Consider the following 21616-nt stretch of genomic DNA (forward strand, 5'->3'; position numbering starts at 1 on the left):
TAAAGGGGATTTTTTTTTTTTTTTTTTTAAACCTGTCCTGTTCAGCTGTTTGACATGGAGAATGGAAGTCTAAGTGTCCGGTTGGTGAACAGTTGAACAGTTTTAATGTTTCACATTGAGAGTATGACATACTCCCATTGTGATAATTCAGCATACCTCATTATGACAAAGCAGCAAACAGAGAGGGGTTATGGGGGAAATGAAGAAAAGAAACACAAGAAAATAAAGAAAATAAACACCACAGCAAGAAATACATTGAACACCTACACTAACTATGAATATGTTGGTGCTATCGTCAGCTAGATGCATTTCCGGTTGACATCATGTGGTGGTGGGGGGGGGGGGGGCGTTGACCCGGGAAAGAAGGGGAGGGGGTGAGGGAGTCTATAAGCTAATTGATTGGGAGGGGTGGGGTGTACACAAATCAGCTCTGTGAGCTAGAAACCAGTAATCGTGTGAATCCCGTGTGAGTGTAAGTCCGTCGGCAACCGACCCTATGCCACCCCATCGCCAATCCCGGCAGTGGGAAAAGGGGGATCATCTTCAAGTGTTTGTTATTTATTATGTACAAGGTTGGGTGTCCAAAACTTTTTTTTTTTTTAAAGAGAAACTTAAAGAAAATTTCAAAGGTCTCAAAATTGTCTATTTCACTTACCTGATTTGACCCACTTTTAAGGTGTCAAAAAAATGCCCTCCTGTTCAAAATGTTTCTTCTCGCTGAAAATAGAGATATGATGTATCACTCATGCAAAAGGGACAAATTTGAAATTTGGCCAAGTTGGGGGTCTCAGAGCAGAACTTCAAGTCACCTGAGTGTTTTCCGCCATATATAACAATTAACATTATTATTTAAAATGTATCTTTATAACTGAAACCTAGCGTCCATATTTGGCTATCACATTTTGGGCCTTGTAGGCTAAACTTGTACACCAAATAATACTGTATCTTATCCGACCCAAAATGTGATGTCCAAGTCTACGCCATGTCTTATTGAAGTTAAGTGACTGTGCATTACCAAAAATAGTCACAAGCCCTATAAATGGGTTAAGCATTTATTTAACATTCTTTATAGTCATTTAAAAACTAGCACGCTTTGAGTCTTCAGTAGTTCATTCAAGCGCATTTGTACAACAACTCAATAAACACGCACGCGCATTTCTTTTGGCCACAATTAAATGAGTCCTCAGGAGGAGGTGGAGGAGAGACGCTGTCAGTCCCAGTCTTCAGTCTTCCCAGCCACAGAAGCCAGTGTGTTGGTTTTCACCAGTCAGTCGGCGTGTGTTGTGTTCAGCCAGGGACTAAGCAGTGAGTCTCTCTCTTTTCCCCTCCCTCCCTCCGTCCGACCGAGGAAAGCAAGGCGAAAGGCGAGCGCTCATTCCACCACACGGCGGTCCTCCATGGCTATGTGCAACGGAGACAGCAAGGTCGGTGAAGCCGGTATAGCATCCGCTGCTGCTGTGACATAAGGAGCTCTAGTATCGTTATTTCACTCCCCTTCGCTTGAACTACGGCCTGTGTTGATTTGCGTAGAAAGTTAGGAGATGTGTTAACATTGACCATCGGTGGGAGGAATGTATTCGGTGACCTGCGCCTGTTGCCGCTTTTAGTGAACATGTCGCGCTCGGTTGCTCAAACCGAGGGTCGTCTACTAGCCGAGGTCCAGCACATATGGCTATTTGACACTCCATACTCCACGGCGCTTAGTTTACTTCAACGCCGGACCCCCACCGGATGAAGTCACCGCGTGGGTTTAGCATAGCTCCGCTAATTTAGCTCCGCTCCTTCCAGTACGTGCTAACATGCTAAAAGCTCATTGCTGGTCGGCTCTTTTGAGCGCCCGCAGGGATGCGACACTGGCATTATGTGTTACGTCGAGTAGCGACATGAATTAAATAACCGTTTGCGAACAAATATATAATAAGAAAGCATTGCATCTACTCCTTTGATCGTGACGTTTAGCTAGCTAAATGATTTCGTTTGGCCACTGTGAAACTTGGAGGAAATGTAAGCATTCTGAGTCCACAGCTATTTTATGTGGTTTGCGGGTTTGATAGAGGTAAATACACACTCATCGCCGTTCTACTATTTATCTTTGTATCCCTGTCCAAAGCGGGCTGTCCCTTATCGTTGTTAATGATTGTGTTTTGGAGGACACTTCTCAAATAATGAGAAAACTGAGCGTAGTAATAACCCACGTGGGTTCATGTCACTTCCCTATTCTCGCTCATATTTCCCCCCTATTTTAATCGAATTACCGAACAGTATGTCATTTGTCAAACGCAGGCATATGCTGTTTAAGGTTAATCGATTCGAGCATCTCATCTGTGAAAAGCTTCCCAAATGTTTCCTGTTGGAGACTGAGAAAGAGTGAAATACATCAGCCATTTCATAACATTGACATTTAGTCGAATATTGTTTTTCATTGGTTGACATTGAAGGTGATAGACGCCTTAACCCATTTTAATTGGAATGGTTGGCACTTGGCAGTATCCAGATCAAATGGATTGGATGTCTCTCGTTGTTAATGGCAGCGAGTGAGGTTTAACCCTCTCAAAGAGGTGGTCACTACAGTGGACAACTATTCAAAAGTTGACACTGAAGACGTTTAACCCTTTATAGAGCAAGTGACTTTTTTGGGGTTATTAAAAAAATGTATATATATATATATGGCGGAAAACACAAGACAAGACTGAAAAAGCAGTTTCTGCTTTTGCACTCCTCCTTAAAAGAAACTGCTGTATTTTAAGCCAAAACAACTTTTGTGTTTGATAGAACAAAATGTCTATATGCTGCCATAGCAGATTCATGGCGCATTAAGTCCCCGAACTATTTTTAATTTGGCCGTTTTACCGTGAAAACCCCCTTTTACAGACGTTGGGCAACCGCTTTTGTTTCAACCCAGCCATAACACGAAGGTTATTAACTATATTATTATTCAAAATGTCTGTCATTTTTAGCTTAGAATCATTAATTGATGTTTCATATTTCATTTGAAAAAAAAAACGACTTTAAAAATTATTCACTCACATATTTTAAACTTTTAAACAAATTATGTCACAATGAAAAAAATGGCGTCTGTAAAAAAGTCAGATATGTACCTCATAACTATCGCTTAATTGTATTTATTTTTATTTTTTTTGTTACTGTCGCATTTTCCCCAAATATTTTAGCTGATAATCAGTCACAACAAAGAAAAATTGGAGAAAAAAAAAAGTATTTGCAGACACTGTTTTTTTCATTGTGACTTAATTTAAAATTTTAAAATATGCGAGTGAAGACTTTTTTTTTCTTTTTAAACTGAATATTAGACATCAATTAATGATTCTAAGCTAAAAATGAAAGACATTTCGAATAATAACTATAATTTCTTACCTTTTTATGGCTTGGTTGAAACAAAAGTGGTTGCGCGACGTCTGTCTGATCTCCAGGGTAAAACGGACAAATTAAAAATAGTTTGAAGGCTTAATGCGCCATGAATTTGCTTTGCCAGCATATAGACATATTGTTCTATCAAACACAACAGTTCTTTTGGCTTAAAATACAGCAGTTTATTTTAAAGAGGGATGCAAGAGCAGAAACTGCTTTTTCAGCCTTGTCTTTATTTTCCGCCATATATCTTGTATATACTGTAAATCATTGTATTTATTTAATTCTTTTTAAGTAATTGCAAATAAATTAATGTAATTTTAATAAAACCATAATTAATACAATGAAAATGAATAATAAAAAAATACACACTGGCTACGGCTGAAGTAACAATAAAGTTGTTTTTTTTCTTCATCGTATTTATATGTATTGCTTGCCGTTGCCGGCCATAGGTGTCCAATTCATTTAAACTGGGAAGACTGGCTATGAATACTCATGCCAATCCATATTGACTGGGAGGCCCCGCTGAATATATTGGACATCCAGCGCCATCAATGGCAGGCAATGGTTTAAATGAGTGCCCTGTAAGGGTTAAAAAAAAGAAAAAACCTTAGTCCAAGAAAAGGTTACAAACATTTTCACAGTAGCTATTTTGAGTCATTATTACAACCAGTACGGTTCTTACAATGGTCAGCTGTTAAAAAAGTCACATTTCTTACTTTTTCATGCACAATACAGTTATTAACTTATTAGACATTGGAAATGGTTCTGAGCTAAATGTAACTACAGGTTAAGAAATCAACAATGTTAGCACATTTCAAGGGGATGTGCTTGTTGAATCATGGGTAGCTCGAAACAATACAAAAGCAAAAAGAGATTGTGTGGAGCGTTCAAAAATACTGTCTATTTCAATCATTTTAACAAAAATCTAAAGCATTTAATCCCATTCTCAATTTTGAAGAAAATGCATCTTAAATTCCAAGTAATATTTTTGATGACCACTCACATGAGTTGCATGTGATTACCCTGATGAGCTAAATAGCTTGAGCACGTTTATTAAGTGCTTGCCAGTCACATGTCATTGATGAGCTGAATCTTAAAAGAGTCAACTGACTCTGGTAAGGGTAGAACATATCCATTAAGTGACCAATAATGGAGACTTGGGTTTCAAGGATAAATGTGTAATTTTGTAACCTCTACTCAGCTGCAGATTGGCAGCGTGGAGCAGAATGGGTCGTATGAGGGCGCCGTGGCCATCCTGGATGCTGGCGCCCAGTATGGCAAAGTCATTGACAGACGTGTGCGAGAGCTGTGCGTGCGCTCAGAGATCCTCCCGTTGGAGACCCCTGCCTTTGCTATTAGAGAACAAGGTTACAGGTGAATAAGTTTATGTCTTTCTCTTTGTCTAATCTATTACTTGCAGTAGTAGGATTTTGCTTGGACAGTGCAGCACCGATATCTTCAAAATATTGATAATATAATTACCTGTAATTAGACTCAGTAATAAGGGTCAAACAATTGCCCTCTTAAACCTTGTTTTTATTCTTGTGGTAATTTTTTGACAAAGTTCAAGACTACAACTGACAAGATGGAACCTAAATTTAAGAAAACACTTTGCTCTGATTTGTTGTTGGTGAGATCTTTGCAGAAATTGCATGTGTTTATAACGTCTCATTTTGATCATTTGGTGTGGGGTATTAGTAGTGGTGTTGCAATTGGGAAACATAATTACGTAACCAAGTTTTCCCCCACTGCTCACAAGTTTTTAGAGCAGGGTTTATGTGGTTCATTAAAAAGCACTAAAAGTCATTAAATGGATTTTGTCAAAATTCAGGCTTCAAAAAGCATTACACAAAATATTCGAGGCATTCAAAAATATGTGAATGTGACAGTTAAAAAAACTTTATTTTTATTTTTGTACATAATTTATTAGAGGAAAATAATGTTGTTGTGTAATGATGTTTGCACTATTTTGATTTCAACAATTAATATAGTAGTGCAATATAGGCACTTTTTTCTATAACTTCAGTTGAAGTTGCTCCCTTATGTTTCACAGAATGCTTATTGAAAAACCTTGAAGTTGTTACGTTTTTTTATTGTCAAAGTATCCAGTGAGGCATCACAATACAATTAGCCATAATATGTCAAGTCTATGACTTCATATATCTGTATCGGTTTGATACCGGTATCAGATTTTTGGAGCTGGACAATATTGGGTTATCGGTTAAAAAGTCATTAGTTATGTGTGAGAAACTATCTGCAGTTGGGCATGGGCATTAAATTTGTTTTATGTGGCTTTAAAAGTGGCATTAAAAAGCATTCAATAAGATTTGCTGATACCTGTAGAAACCCTGTAGCGGTGGCTCACATGTAATCACTTGACATTACCACCTAGAATATCTTTCACACACATTGTGGTGGCAATGCTTCACTAGTCAATCCACACCACAGTTAAAGAAAATTTAAATAAATATTTTATTAAAGCACAACCAACGTATTATGTATACAATACGTGTATAAACTTAATTTGATGGTATTAATTGATGGATTCTGATTGAACTAATTTAGAATTGTTCTACTTCAGAGGCAGTCTTAATTTTTGTTGTAACGTCCACTGTAATTTTGTTGCTATGCCACAATTAGCCATTTGCCTTTTTGTTCAGGGCAATCATCATTTCAGGAGGCCCTGCTTCTGTGTATGCAGAGGATGCACCACGGTTTGACCCTGCTATATTCACTATAGGAAAGCCTGTCCTGGGGATTTGCTATGGAATGCAGGTAGGCATGTACATCTTACTGGTTTGAAGGTTTACCGTGGTTTTTAAAAATCACGGTTGGTAAAACCACTCAAATTTGCTGGAGCGGAATTTGCAGCCTGTACAAGGTTCATAAGATTTGTTTTTCCATATATACATTTATTTATATTCAACTAACATACTTTTGCTGTAGCAAAGATTTTTTTCTGTTTAAAATGAAAAATGAAAAATTTGTTCAATGAGGAAAATTGGTTTACCATTTATTTACCCACATATTTAAAAATACATTTTAGTGCTGCAATCGCAACACCACGGTACGGTGTTTTTCCCCATGATTAAACATAGTACTGTACAAGTCTTTTGTCAGACTATTAAATGATTGGTGAAGAGGCATGGAAAACTTTTTACACTTTTCACCTAATAAAAAAAGAATGTAGGTCCCCATATACAGTGGGGCAAATAAGTATTTAGTCAACCACTAATTGTGCAAGTTCTCCCACTTGAAAATATTAGAGAGGCCTGTAATTGTCAACATGGGTAAACCTCAACCATGAGAGACAGAATGTGGACCCCCCCCCCCAGAAAATCACAGTTTGATTTTTAAAGAATTTATTTGCAAATCATGGTGGAAAATAAGTATTTGGTCAATACTAAAAGTTCATCTCAATACTTTGTTATGTGCCCTTTGTTGGCAATAACTGAGGCCAAATGTTTTCTGTAACTCTTGACAAGCTTTTCACAGACTGTTGCTGGTATTTTGGCCCATTCCTCAATGCAGATCACCTCTAGAGCAGTGATGTTTTGGGACTGTCGTTGGGCAACACAGACTTTCAACTCCCTCCACAGATTTTCTATGGGGTTGAGATCTGGAGACTGGCTAGGCCACTCCAGGACCTTGAAATGCTTCTTACGAAGCCACTCCTTTGTTGCCCTGGCTGTGTGTTAGGGATCATTGTCATGCTGAAAGACCCAACCAACGTCTCACCTTCAATGTCCTTGCTGATGGAAGGAGATTTTTTCACAAAATCTCTCGATACGTGGCCCCATTCATTCTTTCCTTTACACTGATCAGTCGTCCTGGTCCCTTTGCAGAAAAACAGCCCCGAAGCATGAGGTTTCCACCCCTATGCTTCACAGTGGGTATGGTGTTCTTCGGATGCAATTCAGTATTCTTTCTCCTCCAAACACGAGAACCTGTGTTTCTACCAAAAAGTTCTATTTTGGTTTCATCTGACCATAACACATTCTCCCAGTCCTCTTCTGGATCATCCAAATGCTCTCTAGCTCACCGCAGACTGGCCTGGACATGTACTTTCTTCAGCAGGGGGACACGTCTGGCAGTGCAGGATTTGAGTCCCTGGCGGCGCATTGGGTTACTCATAGTAGCCTTTGTTACTGTAGTCCCAGCTCTCTGTAGGTCATTCACTGCCCCCGTGTGATTCTGGGATTTTTCTCACCGTTATTGTTATCATTTTGACGCCACGGGGTGAGATCTTGCATGGAGCCCCAGATCGAATGAGATTATCAGTGGTCTTGTTTGTCTTCCATTTTCTAATAATTGCTCCCACAGTTGATTTCTTTACACCAAGCATTTTACCTATTGCAGATTCAGTCTTCCCAGCCTGGTGCAGGTCTACAATTTTGTCTCTGGTGTCCTTCGACGGCTCTTTGGTCTTGGCCATAGTGGAGTTTGGAGTGTGACTGAATGAGGTTGTGAACAGGTGTCTTTTATACCGATAATGTGTTAAAACAGGTGCCATTAATACAGGTAACGAGTGGAGCCTCGTTAGACCTCGTTAGAAGAAGTTAGACCTCTTTGACAGCCAGAAATCTTGCTTGTTTGTAGGTGACCAAATACTTATTTTCCACTCTAATTTGGAAATAAATTATTTAAAAATCAAACGGTCATTTTCTGTTTTTTTCACATTCTGTCTCTCATGGTTGAGGTTTACCCATGTTAACAATAACAGGCCTCTCTAATCTTTTCAAGTAGGAGAACTTGCACAATTGGGGGTTGACTAAATACTTATTTGCCCCACTGTATCATCTTCATGACCAACATTAAACAGTTTGAATTTTAACACTGTAGCAGATAAGTGATTGTATAACAGAACTGTTGAAGATTTGTTACCAAAGATTAAATCCAAATTTACAGAATTTAAGAGTTATAAACAACTGAACTCTACAGTGTTTCTTTTGCGTGCCAACCAAGGGAGGCTGTCATTTTGAATAGTTCTATGCATATTACACTGAAAATCAACATGCTTAAGCATTTGTTTATGAAGTTGGGAGATTTTCTATATGCTCACGCTAAATATCTGAGTTCCTTCTCCTTGACCATGATTTCCTGGCTGGTGTTCTGCTGTCATGGCCCAGCTGGGATTTCATCATCCTGCTTCAAGGGCACATTGAGACTAACTGAGGAACATAAAAGCATCATTAGTTCTCTTTTCCCAGGCAGCTTGGAGGTCTAAACCATCTGCTGTGTCATATTTCTCCACACCACATGCAGTTGTCTCATCAAACTAAAATGGTGACAATTAATGGTATGTGTTTTATTTCTAGATGATGAATAAAGTTTTTGGTGGTACGGTTCACAAAAAATGTGTAAGGGAAGATGGGGTCTTCAGTATTGGAGTGGATAACGGCTGCTCACTTTTCAGGTAAGTTTTCCTTTTTTTTTTTTTTTTTTTTGATTTTGCACAATAAAAGCTACCCTGTTGAAGCTCTTCGATTCTCTCTCTTTGATGCGTATTAGGAGAATTATTGCGCTCCTTATTATAGAAGCTTGAGAGCAACTTACGGGTCGCTTTCAATGATTTGAGGCGCAATGAGAAAGGAACGTTTCCATTATGAGACTTGAGATTAATCCTTATTTATTTGTTTCCTGTTTTTTTTTTATTTCTTAATTTGCTTCTTAGCTGTTCCATTATTTTCTCTTATTTCACTTATTTTAATGTCTTGTGATAGGTTTACGCGATAGATTTGCGGTGCGCCATCTATTCCGATTGCCCTCTGCCTTGCTTTTCCTTCCAATGTATTCACTCTTTTGCGGCTGACAAAAAAAAGTTGTTTGACCGCTTGCTGTGCTGATTGGAGTTTGAAAAGACTCACATTGATGCTTTTCATGAAAAGTTTGCAGACTGTATCATTACCTGTTCCTGTGTATTTAATCAGAGGTCTTCAGAAGGAAGAAGTGGTTCTCCTGACTCATGGAGACAGTGTTGATAAAGTAGCTGATGGCTTTAAAGTGGTGGCCCAATCGGGACAAATAATCGCAGGTGAGTGTGAGAAGCTTATACTTAATCCAAATTTGATCTTTTTCACAAATGCTGTTTGATTTAAGGATAAGGACAATGAGGCCTCATCCTCTAATAAATATTGCATGTTCTTACTCTGCGCATAAAGGTAGAGCAATTACAGGTGTAATGCAAAATCCCTCTCAGACTCGAGGCACATGATTATTTTTCTAAAGGTTGGTTGTATCAGAATGATTGCACTGTAATTGTGAACATATAATAAAAATGTTAATGATCTTAAAATCCAAACTCAAATTGTAGTAATAGCGGTCTTTAAAAAGTCATTAATCAGTAGTCTGGCTAATCGTAATGAACCTAAATAATAAAGGTTCACTCTCATTGTGTAATATATTTCTTTTTTCAACTGTTTATACATATGCACATACACAAGCAATGTGTGTCCATTTCTTAGTTGTTCAAAACATTCAGCAATCACAAGCAAATTTCCATTTCTACCTATTAGCTTTGTATTTAATTTTTTTTTATATATATAAATGGTTCATTTCAACGCGTTGTGCACCTTTGGTAACAGATGTGTTCTCAATGTTTTTTTCTGTAGCTGGTTGTTCGTGTTTACACGCGGTCTAAGTAGCATGCACAAATTTAAGGAACGCACAGATCTGTATACACACTGACAGTGAATGGGGGCCAATATTACAATGAGAGGCAAATAGTACTTTGTCGTGTTTTCAAGAACTTCAGGGTGTTCTTAGATAATACATATCTCTAACAGACTCTGCATGTATTTTTGGCTTCCAGGTATTGCCAATGAGCAGAAGAAGCTGTATGGAACTCAGTTTCACCCTGAGGTGGACTTGACAGAGCGTGGTATGGAGATGCTTCGCAACTTCCTCTTTGAGATTGCAGGATGCACCAGTAACTTTACTGTCCAGAACCGCCAGCAGGCTTGCATCAGTGATATCATAGAAAGAGTTGGCAAGTCAAAGGTTTTGGTGAGTGTAACCATTGTGAAAAGTTCAGAAATGGGTTAAAAAGGAAAACACTAGACAATCCCACTGGCAAGGCAGTGTGCGTGTGAGGTGTTATAACCACTTGGGTGTAGTGACAGTATCAGTGGAGCCAATTAAACACTCAGATGAAACTGTTCTTTCTGAAAAGTGCTTGGTGACTTCCTAAGTGCCTTTATAAACTAGGCTTCATCTCTGGGGAGTGAGATGAGAGCAGCTCATAACGTTTGTTTTAAAGAGTACCCTCACTATTCAGACAAGTGGGCTGTCTTGCTAGGTTGACTTTTATGGTGTTTTGGTTAACATTGAATAGCAACTTTCACTGTGAGAAATGTTTCCCACTTGGCATCCATTGCAGCTTGGAAGGTGGGGATCCCCCCATCTGAGGTCACATCTCAAGGTTTGGTTTTTTTTTTTTCCCAGAAGGGGCTTAGGGAACTGAACCTTATTTGTATCAAAGTCAGATTAGTTTACCATGACACAATCAGGGACCCTACTGCTGGTTGTTTTTATTAAAATAAAGGCATGCTAAAAGTAAGGTTTCCACTTAAATAAGTTTGTCATATTTCTTGATTAATGTTAGGTATGTTTGTACTGTTATTGTTTGTATTGCTTGAATCTAATGTACCGTAGTTTCAGAACAATCGTGGTATAAGGCATTAGTTGGTGTTAGTGTCTTAAGGCAACAATTCCCAACCCAACCACTCTCACAGTATATTGGTGTGATTAATCACTAAGTACGCAGTGGGAAATTATCCAATCCCTCTTAATTGTTCTGAAAATGGTTACTTACTACAAATAATGTCTTTGTTAAGCATAGTGATTTACTACAAATAATGTCTTTGTTACGCATAGCAGGCAGCACAGTGAAATGCTCTCCCATAAAATGTTATGTTTTGTACAATTTTTTCTAAACTCCTCTGTGGCACATAAAAACTTGCAGCATTTGGAGGTGCTCACATCCGTCATTCTGTGTGCCCAAGCAGGTGAACAGAAAACACTGTCTGAAAGAGAACCTCAGATTTAAAGACTAGTAGGCTCTAATAAGCCACAATTGTTCTCTTTTACTAAAATATGTTATTTGAAACACATAAAATATTGCACTATTGTGATAGTCTGGAAGCCCGACAGCATAACCATGTGACATCACCACCCTGTGACGTCAACAACAATGGCGAGATGGCGACCTACAAGTTAAATTTTACAAACGAAAACATCAAGAAGTGTTTCAATATCAAATTATTTTAACTATTACCGTATCGGCCCAAATATAAGACGGCCCTGATTATAAGACAACCCCCTCTTTTTCAAGATTCGAGTTTGACAAAAGACTTTTTGAACACCAAATTTGTTTTTATACACAAAATAATTACCGTACATTTGAAACAAATGATTATAACAATATATTTGAGAGAAAAAGCATGTTATTTTACCTCATTCAAATCTTCTGGACATATCTGGACATTTAAATATGTAAATTAAAGTGCAATCACATTCGTAAATGAATGGCTTCTGGTTTTTGAAATGTAAATAAACCAATCTATTGTGATAAAACAACAAAATTGCAATAACTGCATTAACCATCAAAGTGAAGTCTAACTATAACTGTAGTCTTGAAACAAATCTGAATAAGGAAAAACACTGCAATAAAGTAATGCAAACTGGTTAAACTTGCGAGTAGGTGAGATCTGTCATGACAGAACATCGCTTCACTGATATCTGGCGCTATCTAGCGTCGTAAATGGGTATAATGACAAGACCGCGAATATAAGATGAACCTTTCTTTTTTAGTGTTATTTCAATGCAAAAAACACCGTCTTATATTTGGGCCAATGGTGTAATAATGTTTATCTTTTAAGAACTACAAGTCTTTCTATACGTGCATCCTTGTTTGTGTCAGGTGCTGTTGAGCGGTGGCGTCGACTCAACCGTGTGCACGGCCCTCCTCAACAAAGCTTTGAACCAGGACCAAGTGATTGCAGTTCACATTGACAATGGTTTCATGAGGAAAAGAGAGAGCCAGAGCGTTGAGGAGGCCCTCACCAAATTGGGCATCAAACTCAAAGGTAGTGGTTGTCTGAAAGATGGATGTTTTGTCATTTAACCTTACGTGTCGAATACACTTTTCTAATATGTTCAGTGGTGAATGCATCACACACTTTCTACAATGGAACAACAACACTTCCCATCTCAGAGGAGGACAGGACTCCCCGGAAACGGATCAGTAAGACCTTGAATATGACCACCAACCCCGAAGAGAAAAGGAAGATAATTGGTGATACATTTGTTAAGGTGGGTTTTCAAGTTGGTTTAATTGTTTTAGTCTAATTTACACATTAAACAGTCTGACTTTCTTGATTTTTTTTTGTTTTTGTTTACCGCTTGCTGTTACTTTTAATTGGTTATTACTTTGACATTTTGTGGATTGTTGTTTTGTAGGTGGCAAATGAGGTGATCGGAGAGATGAATCTAAAACCAGAAGAGGTTCTCTTAGCACAGGGTACACTGCGACCTGATCTCATAGAGAGTGCTTCTCATCTTGCCAGTGGAAAGGCAGAGGTCATCAAAACACATCATAATGACACCGAGCTCATCCGCAAGCTTAGAGATGAGGTAACCTGGAGATAAAGAATGTTTTAACGTATACTTTGTTGCGTAATGTGTATATACCGCATATATAAAGGAGAAAGTAATGCAAGAGCACTTATTACATGGAGACTTTGTCAAATAACAACCATTGTGTTGCCTTGACCCTGAGGTTAATTTACAAGCCTGTAAGTAGAAGATTAACAGTGTCGCTCGGACAAACATTATTTTCTTTTTACTGCTCATCTTTTTTCCACCCTTTTTAAATCTAAGTGCATTTTCTTTCTATCACTGCTGATTTTACTGGTTTATGATCCCCAGGGGAAAGTAATCGAACCGTTGAAAGATTTTCATAAAGATGAGGTTCGAGCACTCGGGAGAGAATTGGGTCTGCCAGAGGAAATAGTCTCACGACACCCTTTCCCCGGTAAGAATGTTAATGCATACGCTCGTGCACTTAGACGCACCCATCCTACTATCAATTTTTTTAGACTTAAGATGTTTACAGAGGGTCCTTGGTTTTCAACTATCCTGACGTTTTGAGCATTACTTGCGTTTTGAGATTTGTTTTATAGCTCATCTAAATATTTACTGTAATTATTACTTAAGAACAACATTAGCTTGGGTTGGTAATAAATTATAGCACATTTAAATTTAGGTCATTGGGAGTCATGAAAACGATAGAATGTTTTTCCCAACTTTATTTGCTATGATATCTCCTTCCCCTTCCTTCACACATAGGTCCTGGTCTGTCAATCAGAGTTATTTGTGCAGAGGAGCCATACATCTGCAAAGACTTTGCTGAAACGAACAACATCCTCAAAATCATAACAGACTTCTCTGCTAGTGTCAAAAAGGTCAGTGTTCTATACATTTTCTCACAACGACATTAGTAATAAAAAGACAAAGCCATATAAAATATATGCCTCTTTAAAATGTCTTCCATGTAAATTGTTATGCCTAATTATACTTTTCATGGATCTCATGTTGTTTCTTTCATCTCCAGCCACATGCCTTGCTGCAGAGAGTCAAGTCGTGCATATCAGACGAAGAAGAAGAGAAGCTCATGCACATCACCAGCCTTCATTCACTAAATGCCTTCCTGCTGCCCATCAAAACTGTTGGCGTCCAGGTGATCAGTTTGTCATTTGTTCGGTCACAGCCAGGTGTTCTGTAGTTAAGTCTGAAAATATTCATTGCTTCTTCTTGTTCATCTTGTGGTTGATGACCTATGTACATGTCTCTTCCACACACAAATTCTTTCAGTGTTTTTATGTTCCAACTCCACCTTTGAAGACTGAGAGAGGTGTGGTTAACATTTTCTTTGTCGCAAAGAGTGGAAATCATGCTGAAATGTTACTTTTCTAAAAACCTCATCATCGTTAAATGTTTTTAGCAATATTGAAAAAAAAACTTTTTTTAAGTCTGACACTTTTTGGGTGTTTTCCCTTTTACGTCCTGTTTTCTCACTTGTTTTGTTTCTAGCGTAAACCTCAAAAGTGTGGTGAGACAGTAGACAAACACTCAGTTTTAGCTCGTATACCTCTTTAACACATGCTATGTTTTTGTGTGTGTGTGTGTGTGTGTGTGTGCGCGTGTGTGTGTGTGTGTGTTCCTTCATGACTAAATGAGAGCTTTTTTCATACAGGGAGATTGCCGCTCTTACAGTTATGTGTGTGGTGTCACAAGCAAAGAATCACCTCATTGGGAATCTCTAATGTTCCTAGCCAGACTGATCCCACGCATGTGCCATAGCATCAATAGGTAACACACAAAGCAACTGAACGGATTTCTTATATGATTAATCTTCTGTTATAAGTGGCATACTTACACCATGTTTTTTATTACTCTTCCCCCTTTTCAGAGTTGTCTATGTGTTTGGGTCCCATGTGAAAGAGCCACCAATAGACATAACTCCAACTTTCCTGACCACAGGCGTCCTAGGCACCCTCAGACAGGCGGACTTTGTTGCTCATTCTATACTCAGAGAGTCTGGTGAGTGTCTGCGGTAGCTCTTTGAAACTGTGCGTTATAGGTTAGTATAGAGATGACTGTACGTAGTGGAGCATATACAGTACTTGCCCAGGAATGTGTGCAGAGACATTAAAGTTTGGCTTTGAGGAGATCTGTAACTTGACTTGCAGCATATTTGCACCCACAAGGGGAATGTCTCATAACCACGCAAGCGAACAACTTATGTGAAAAAATGTTTCTCCGCTTTGCGGGATCGTTGTTTTACATAATCACTGACCTGCAATATTTTCGTTATACAGTAAGCATTGTGTAACAAGGAAACTTTGTTTTAATCATCTACTGTTAATGTCACAAATGATATAACATTTAATAATTACACAAAATTAGAATACAATGCAATAAAAAATAATTAATATAGAACAAATAAAGTTGGAACTGTTTTAACTAAAAACGGAAATACTACGATTTGCAAATCAAGCTCAACTTATTTTTACTAAGACATGGTATTTAATCTTCAAACTCAATAAACTAAACTAAACCTGATGGTGTACATTTACGATGGAGTATTGGGGCCAAATTAAAAAAATAAAAAATAAAAAAAGGACTATGAGATTAAAGTCGTACTATTGCTAATGTTTTAATTTAATTATTGTATGCATGAAATCATTTCTCAATTTTTCTTGGTTTCATTTTTTTCTTAATTATCAATAAATCCCAATAGTAATACATGAAAAAAGTCAAACTATTACTGCGTGAATGAATGTCGAGTTAATAGTAAGAGAAAAAAACGTATATTTCTTAGTGCTATTGTAGCTGAATAAGCAGCTTCGTACTTTATGTAGTGCCTTGCCGCCTCCGTTAAAATCAACAATATTAATAGTAAGTTTTAAAATCGATTTAACAAATCAGGAAATCCTTAGTATTATGCCTCATCTACATCAAATTATAATCAGTAGAAGGATTTATACTAATGCTTCGTCGTAGCTCTCAGCTACAGTACATGTACGTAAAATACATACCGTATTTTCACGACTATACGGCGTACCGTATTAAAGGGCGCATTCTAATTCTTGTGTGCTATTTTTGTATTTAACAGACACACAGGGCGCACCGGATTATTGGGCGCGTGGGCGTGCATGCATGCATTCACGCTAAAACATACAGTAGCATTCACGCTAGCTTGCACGCTAGCATACACACGAACGTATTAAAAAAAGGCAGCGGAAGCAAAACTGAGTTCGACTGTACCTTATTAAAGAATTTTAATAAGCACTCACATTTTTGTCAATCCACAAAGCCATCAAAGTCCCCATCTTCTGTATCTGACATAAACAGCTGGGCTAGGTCTCCATCAAACACGCCAGGTTACCCCTCTTCGTTGTCCGAGTCAGTTTCGTTGCCATGAGGCTCCTCCTCGGAAATAATGGCGGCTTTGGCGAAAGCTCGAATAACAGTGCAGGCCGACACATTAGCCCAAGCATCCACAATCCATTCGCAAATTGTGGCGTAACTTGCCCGGCGTTGCCTTCTAGTCTTTGTAAAACTGTGTTCGCCATTCGTCATCCATTGCTCCCACGCCGCACGCAACTTGACTTTAAACGCCCTGTTTACACCGATGTCCAGCGGTTATAGTTCCTTTGTCAAGCCTTCCGGAATGATGGCAAGCTCCGAGCTCATCAGGCGGACTTCGTTTTTCACAGCGGGTGTGAGATGTGCGCGCATGGAGTCACAGATCAATAGGGACGGCGAAACATGGAAAAAACCATCCGGTCGCTTCACGTAAACTTCCCTCAGCCACTCTCTCATTATCTCCTCGTCCATCCAGCCCTTTTGATTGACTTTCACGACAACTCCGGCAGGAAACTTTTCTTTCGGCAACGTCTTCCTTTTGAAAATCACCAGCGGTGGCAGTTTCTGTCCATTAGCATGGCAGCTAAGCACAACAGTAAAAGATGACTTCTCGTGGTCCGTTGTGCGTATCGCTACCGTGCTGGCCCCTTTCTTCTCCACGCTGTGGCTCACCAGGATGTCGAAAGTGAGTGGCACCTCGTCCATGTTCGTGATATGCTTCGGCTGGATGCGTTTGTCGGCAATCTTTTTGCTGTAGTAGGAGCGAAAGATGGTCAGTTTTCCTTGTAATCAGCTGGAAGTTGCTGCGCCAATGTAGTTCTTGTCCGGATGGAAAGATGACGCCGTTTCATGAGTCGAAAGCACTACGACGGACCTCCTCGAAAATGTTCAATTTTCATCTCTTGCGCCAGCATGTGTGCCTTCATTCGCATGGTGACTGTCGAGACGCTTCTCCCGGCTGCTCTTTGGTTGTGAATCCACCTCTCGAGTTAGTCTTCCAGGTGAGGCCACTTCGCTTTATTTCCGCGGAAACTCAGTTTTGTTTTCTTGACTTGGCTTAGCTCGTTTTCCAGCTTTCTCCAGTTGCGAACCATTGAATCGTTGATGCTGAATTGTCTCGCCGCGGCTCGATTTCCATGTTGCTTCGCGTAGCTGATAGCTTGGAGTTTGAACTGGGCTTTGTAAGCGTCTTTTCGTCGGAGTTGCCATTTTCGGGTGTCTTGATTCAAACAGAAGTTGATTTGCCCAATGCACGCAACTCAGTTTTATACGGTACCTAATGGCGGCCCACCCCCTATGACGAGCACCATTCACACCTCTCATGGTTCTCATGCTGCTTTCACTCACGTCTGCCTTCGGTACACACATTGGGCACACCGCATTATTAGGCGCCCCGCCCATTTTTGAAAAAAAAAAAAGACTTTTAGGTGCGCCTTATGGTCGTGAAAATACGGTACCTGATTACAGCTATATTACCCCTACGTAATAATACTTTTTTTTTTTCCCTCATAGCAATTGTACAAGTTCCATCTCGTAGTCCTTTTTCCCCTTTTTTTCTTTTTCGATATTTGGCCCTAATACGTACTAAATTACCACAACAATAATAGTCCTCCTGTTAACGGACCCTTGTCCGTTGACAACTTAAATCCTTTCTAAATGCATCAAAATACTCATCTGAAATTACAACCAGTGACATCAGCAACGAACGAATGCTATGCTAGGACGTGACTATTCAGGTCAACCACTACACGTAAAGGACTTAAACGTTATGTCAATGTCAATATTAAGGCTGTTTTCATAGGCTTAAACCAGAATTACATTCATTAACTTGAAATACCTTTCTGCGGATTTTTCTCCCAATTTCCAACTCTGTGCCGTAGTAGTCAGGCACAAGTTTGCAACAGGAGAACCGATGTGATTTTCGAAATAAAGTGTGTAAAGGAAGAATTTGTATTTGACGTGCTATTTCAGACAACTTCTGACAAATAGTGCTAAATAATGCGCTACACTGTATGTATTCATTTAGACGTATTGTTAAATTATACAAATTATAAATTAGAATGTGTCTTTAAATCTTAAAAAAACAAAAACAAAAAAAAAACAAAAAAAACATCTCATTTGCAAGGCGTGGCGGCTTTTAGTTTGCTGTTGCGGTGCGCTACAATCTTTTATGTGTAGTGGAAACCCTGCTTATGAACCAATGCGTTGAAAATAGTCAAACAGTTTAAAGTCAATGTTTCTCAAAGTACAACTGCTGGGACTTTATGGATTTCATCATATGATGTCTAGTACATCCTCAAAAGGTCCAGAATCTGGAGAAATCACTGCATATACACAGCAAGGCAGAGAAATCATAATGTGAATTTCCAGACTCCAAACGTTCTTTTCATTTTCCACTAAATTGCCCTGAATGGTTGTGTTGAGTTGCATGGTTCAATAGATATTTTGTTTATACATGAGAATAACCTGAACATGCATGTGCCACTGTACTGAGTCAGATTAGTTCAGATCAGTCAGGTTACTTCTAGTCCACCACCAAATCTTTAGAATGCAAAACCAGTACTACTCCTTTCAGGCTACTCTGGAAAGATCAGCCAGATGCCAGTTATCCTGACTCCCCTGCACTTTGATCGCGACCCATTGCAAAAGCAGCCTTCCTGCCGACGTTCTGTTGTGATCCGCACATTCATCACCAGCGACTTCATGACCGGCATCCCCGCCACACCAGGGAATCATATCCCAGAGGAGGTACAGCAAGGTTTAGGGTTACAAACGGACTCGAAATTTGCTACTTTGTGACAGACAAGGAGTAGCGACACATTACGCACAGGTTTATGGTAACCTAGTAACCTGATATCTTTCCCTTCCCAGGTGGTGCTAAAGATGGTCAACGAGATCAGAAAGATCCCAGGTATCTCAAGAGTTATGTACGACTTGACTTCCAAGCCACCAGGCACCACAGAGTGGGAGTAAAAAACACACAGCAGTGACAGGAGACACACATCCACACAAACAACTTTTCAAAAGGTTGGTGAACTCCTCCCAACCTTTCATCTCCTCCATACACCCTTTCACCCCTTTTTTTCGTCAACATTCCCATGGACGACAGACTAGGCTCTGTACAGTGCCCTACATCCCCTTGTCTTAATTATTTTGGTGACAGAGATTGATTATAGATACTTAATTTTTTGTCCAATTTCAAAAACGAATTTAAAAAGAAGCTAACGGTTAACTTTCATTTTGAGTCATTTTGAGATGTTGTGAACATTTTTAGATTGTTGTGCAACGGTGCATTGCGGGATAAACACGGAATACCCGTGAGAAGAACAGAAAGCGGGATTATTCCTCCTCATCCCTTTGGGCAAAGGTTGTGTCTAACAGTAGGGAGTCTGAATGTGTTCATCCACCTTTTTTCACCTCCTACCTGCATACTGTGCTATGAAGACTGTTGCCTCTTCGAAGTGGAGCAGCTCAGACAACCTCGAGTGACCAATTTTGTAAACTTTATGGTTTGCCAAAAGTAGACGCTCTTGTCTTTGGCGTCTCCTAGTGGTCATCACGGACAACTGTTATTCTAACTTTTATGGCTGGTGTTAAACTGTGCAGGAGGCCAAAATCATATATAACTTTGTATGTGCCTGTTTTTTTCCTCTTTAATGTGACAAGTTCTGGACCTCGATATTTCCAGAACATAGTATAACAATTTCTCATGCTGCAATATGTATGCTTTTTAAACCATAACGACAGAACTAGTACATAATCACTTGTAAATTGTGGTTGTCTTTTGTTGCTGCTCTTGTTTTGAGCAAGAGTGCGTCTTTGCACATATTGTTCTTTTTTAACATAGAGCCTCAGAGCTTTATAAAGATAACCCAGTCATTGGGAGGTGTGGCCATATCAAACGCTTCACTGAGTGGTGTCTCCTGCTCCATTTTTAACTCTAAATGTTTTTCTACTCTGAATTATTATATATCAATCTTGCCATCTAAATGTCACCTGGCTCAGGTTTAACTGAGTTGGAGCAAAAACACAAGCTCAAGGCATTTATGTGCCTCTACTTTAAATTGCAATGTTACCTTAAAGCAAATGGTTTGATGACATTTTGTTTCTTATTGTCTCTGTTACTTGCCTTTAAATGTATATTTTTGTCTTATGCCCCCATGAAAAAGAGTGGCTTGATATCTTTAACATACTTTTGTAGTTTGAATTAAATTGCAATATCCAAATGGTTAAGTTATGCAATCCTATGTCTGGGGATTATTTTTCAAATTCATCATGCTCATTCTTTCCTTAGTAATGTGCCTCAAAACAAGCCTCTTGCATGCAGTTTCAACAGTGATGAAATTTATACTATAAAAACTGAGCTTTAATAAAGACCTCTGTGTTGAAACCTATCATATGGATCCTCTGTTCTTTTATCTGCAGTATATTGTATATGCATATACTATATCGAACCAGATGCAGTAATGGTGCATTGCATATGGTTTAATTTTGAGGTCTTTTAGCTGGAACTGGCACAAATTTGCAATGGGGCAAAAATAATTGAACAATATTGTCAAAAGTATATTTTGTCAAAAATCAGTTATTGACTATCACCTTGTAGGGTGCAGTAACCTTGTTCTAATCTGCATATTTAATTCCTACCTCATGGTTTTAACACATGTCATAGAGGAATACAACTTGCACTACCGATTCAAGGTTATCATTATTGCATTCATTTTCTATCCTGGACTTGGCAAACTTCGGGCGCGTGGAATTTAGGCCAGACTTGATGTAGATAAGCACTACTGCCTACTATGCAACTGTACCGGTACTTTGGTCATAATGGTGGCACTTGGACAGGTGCTGTATATACAGTGAGGAAAATAAGTATTTTAACACCCTGCGATTTTGCAAGTTCTCCAACTTAGAAATGATGGGCGGGTTTGAAATTTAATGGTAGGTGCTTGTCTACTCTGAGAGACTATGTAAAAATCACATTGTATGATTTAAAAAAAAAAAAAAAAAATTTTTTTTTAACTATTTGTATTTTACTGCTGCAAATAAGTATTTGAATACCTGTCTATTAGCTAGAATTGTCAGACCTGTTAGTCGCCTTTAAAAAAAGTCCACCTCCACTCCACTTATTCTCCAAAATAAGGAGTGTAGGTGGACTTTTTCAGTCTGACTTTTTGACCTGTTCGAGACGGTTAGCTACATATTAGGACCTGTCCACACCATGCACCTTAAAGAGCTGTCCAAAGACACCAGAGACAGAATTGTAGACCTCTACAAGGCTGGAAAGAGTTACGGGGCAATTCCCAAGCACCCTTAGACT

General features: G+C 38.9%; 1 protein-coding gene across 2 annotated transcripts; it reads left to right on the forward strand.

Moving 5' to 3' along the window:
* The first annotated feature begins 1160 nt into the window (after positions 1–1160).
* On the forward strand, positions 1161–20693 carry gmps (guanine monophosphate synthase). 2 transcript variants are annotated; one of them, XM_057839917.1, is made up of 16 exons: positions 1161–1424; positions 4571–4743; positions 6030–6144; positions 8688–8785; positions 9300–9403; positions 10181–10374; positions 12290–12455; positions 12530–12681; positions 12829–13002; positions 13297–13402; positions 13717–13832; positions 13982–14107; positions 14624–14739; positions 14840–14970; positions 18875–19047; positions 19171–20693. In XM_057839917.1, the coding sequence occupies exons 1-16, from the start codon at positions 1176–1178 to the stop codon at positions 19270–19272; spliced, it is 2295 nt and encodes a 764-aa protein (XP_057695900.1). In that variant the 5' UTR covers positions 1161–1175; the 3' UTR covers positions 19273–20693. The 2 variants fall into 2 exon arrangements, with proteins under 2 accessions (XP_057695900.1, XP_057695901.1); XM_057839918.1 differs by lacking the exon at positions 1161–1424 and adding an exon at positions 1938–2056.
* The last annotated feature ends 923 nt before the right edge of the window (positions 20694–21616 follow it).

This window comes from Corythoichthys intestinalis, chromosome 6 (genome assembly GCF_030265065.1).
Source record: "Corythoichthys intestinalis isolate RoL2023-P3 chromosome 6, ASM3026506v1, whole genome shotgun sequence".
NCBI classification, from domain to species: Eukaryota; Metazoa; Chordata; class Actinopteri; order Syngnathiformes; family Syngnathidae; genus Corythoichthys; species Corythoichthys intestinalis.

Bases quoted from the DNA above. Each gene is read 5' to 3' on its own strand.
- gmps (XM_057839917.1), top strand. From the start codon at position 1,176: ATGAGTCCTCAGGAGGAGGTGGAGGAGAGACGCTGTCAGTCCCAGTCT. The intron at 4,744-6,029 runs GTGAATAAGTTT...CTTTTTGTTCAG, and splicing joins ATTAGAGAACAAGGTTACAG to GGCAATCATCATTTCAGGAG. The intron at 6,145-8,687 runs GTAGGCATGTAC...TTTTATTTCTAG, and splicing joins GGATTTGCTATGGAATGCAG to ATGATGAATAAAGTTTTTGG.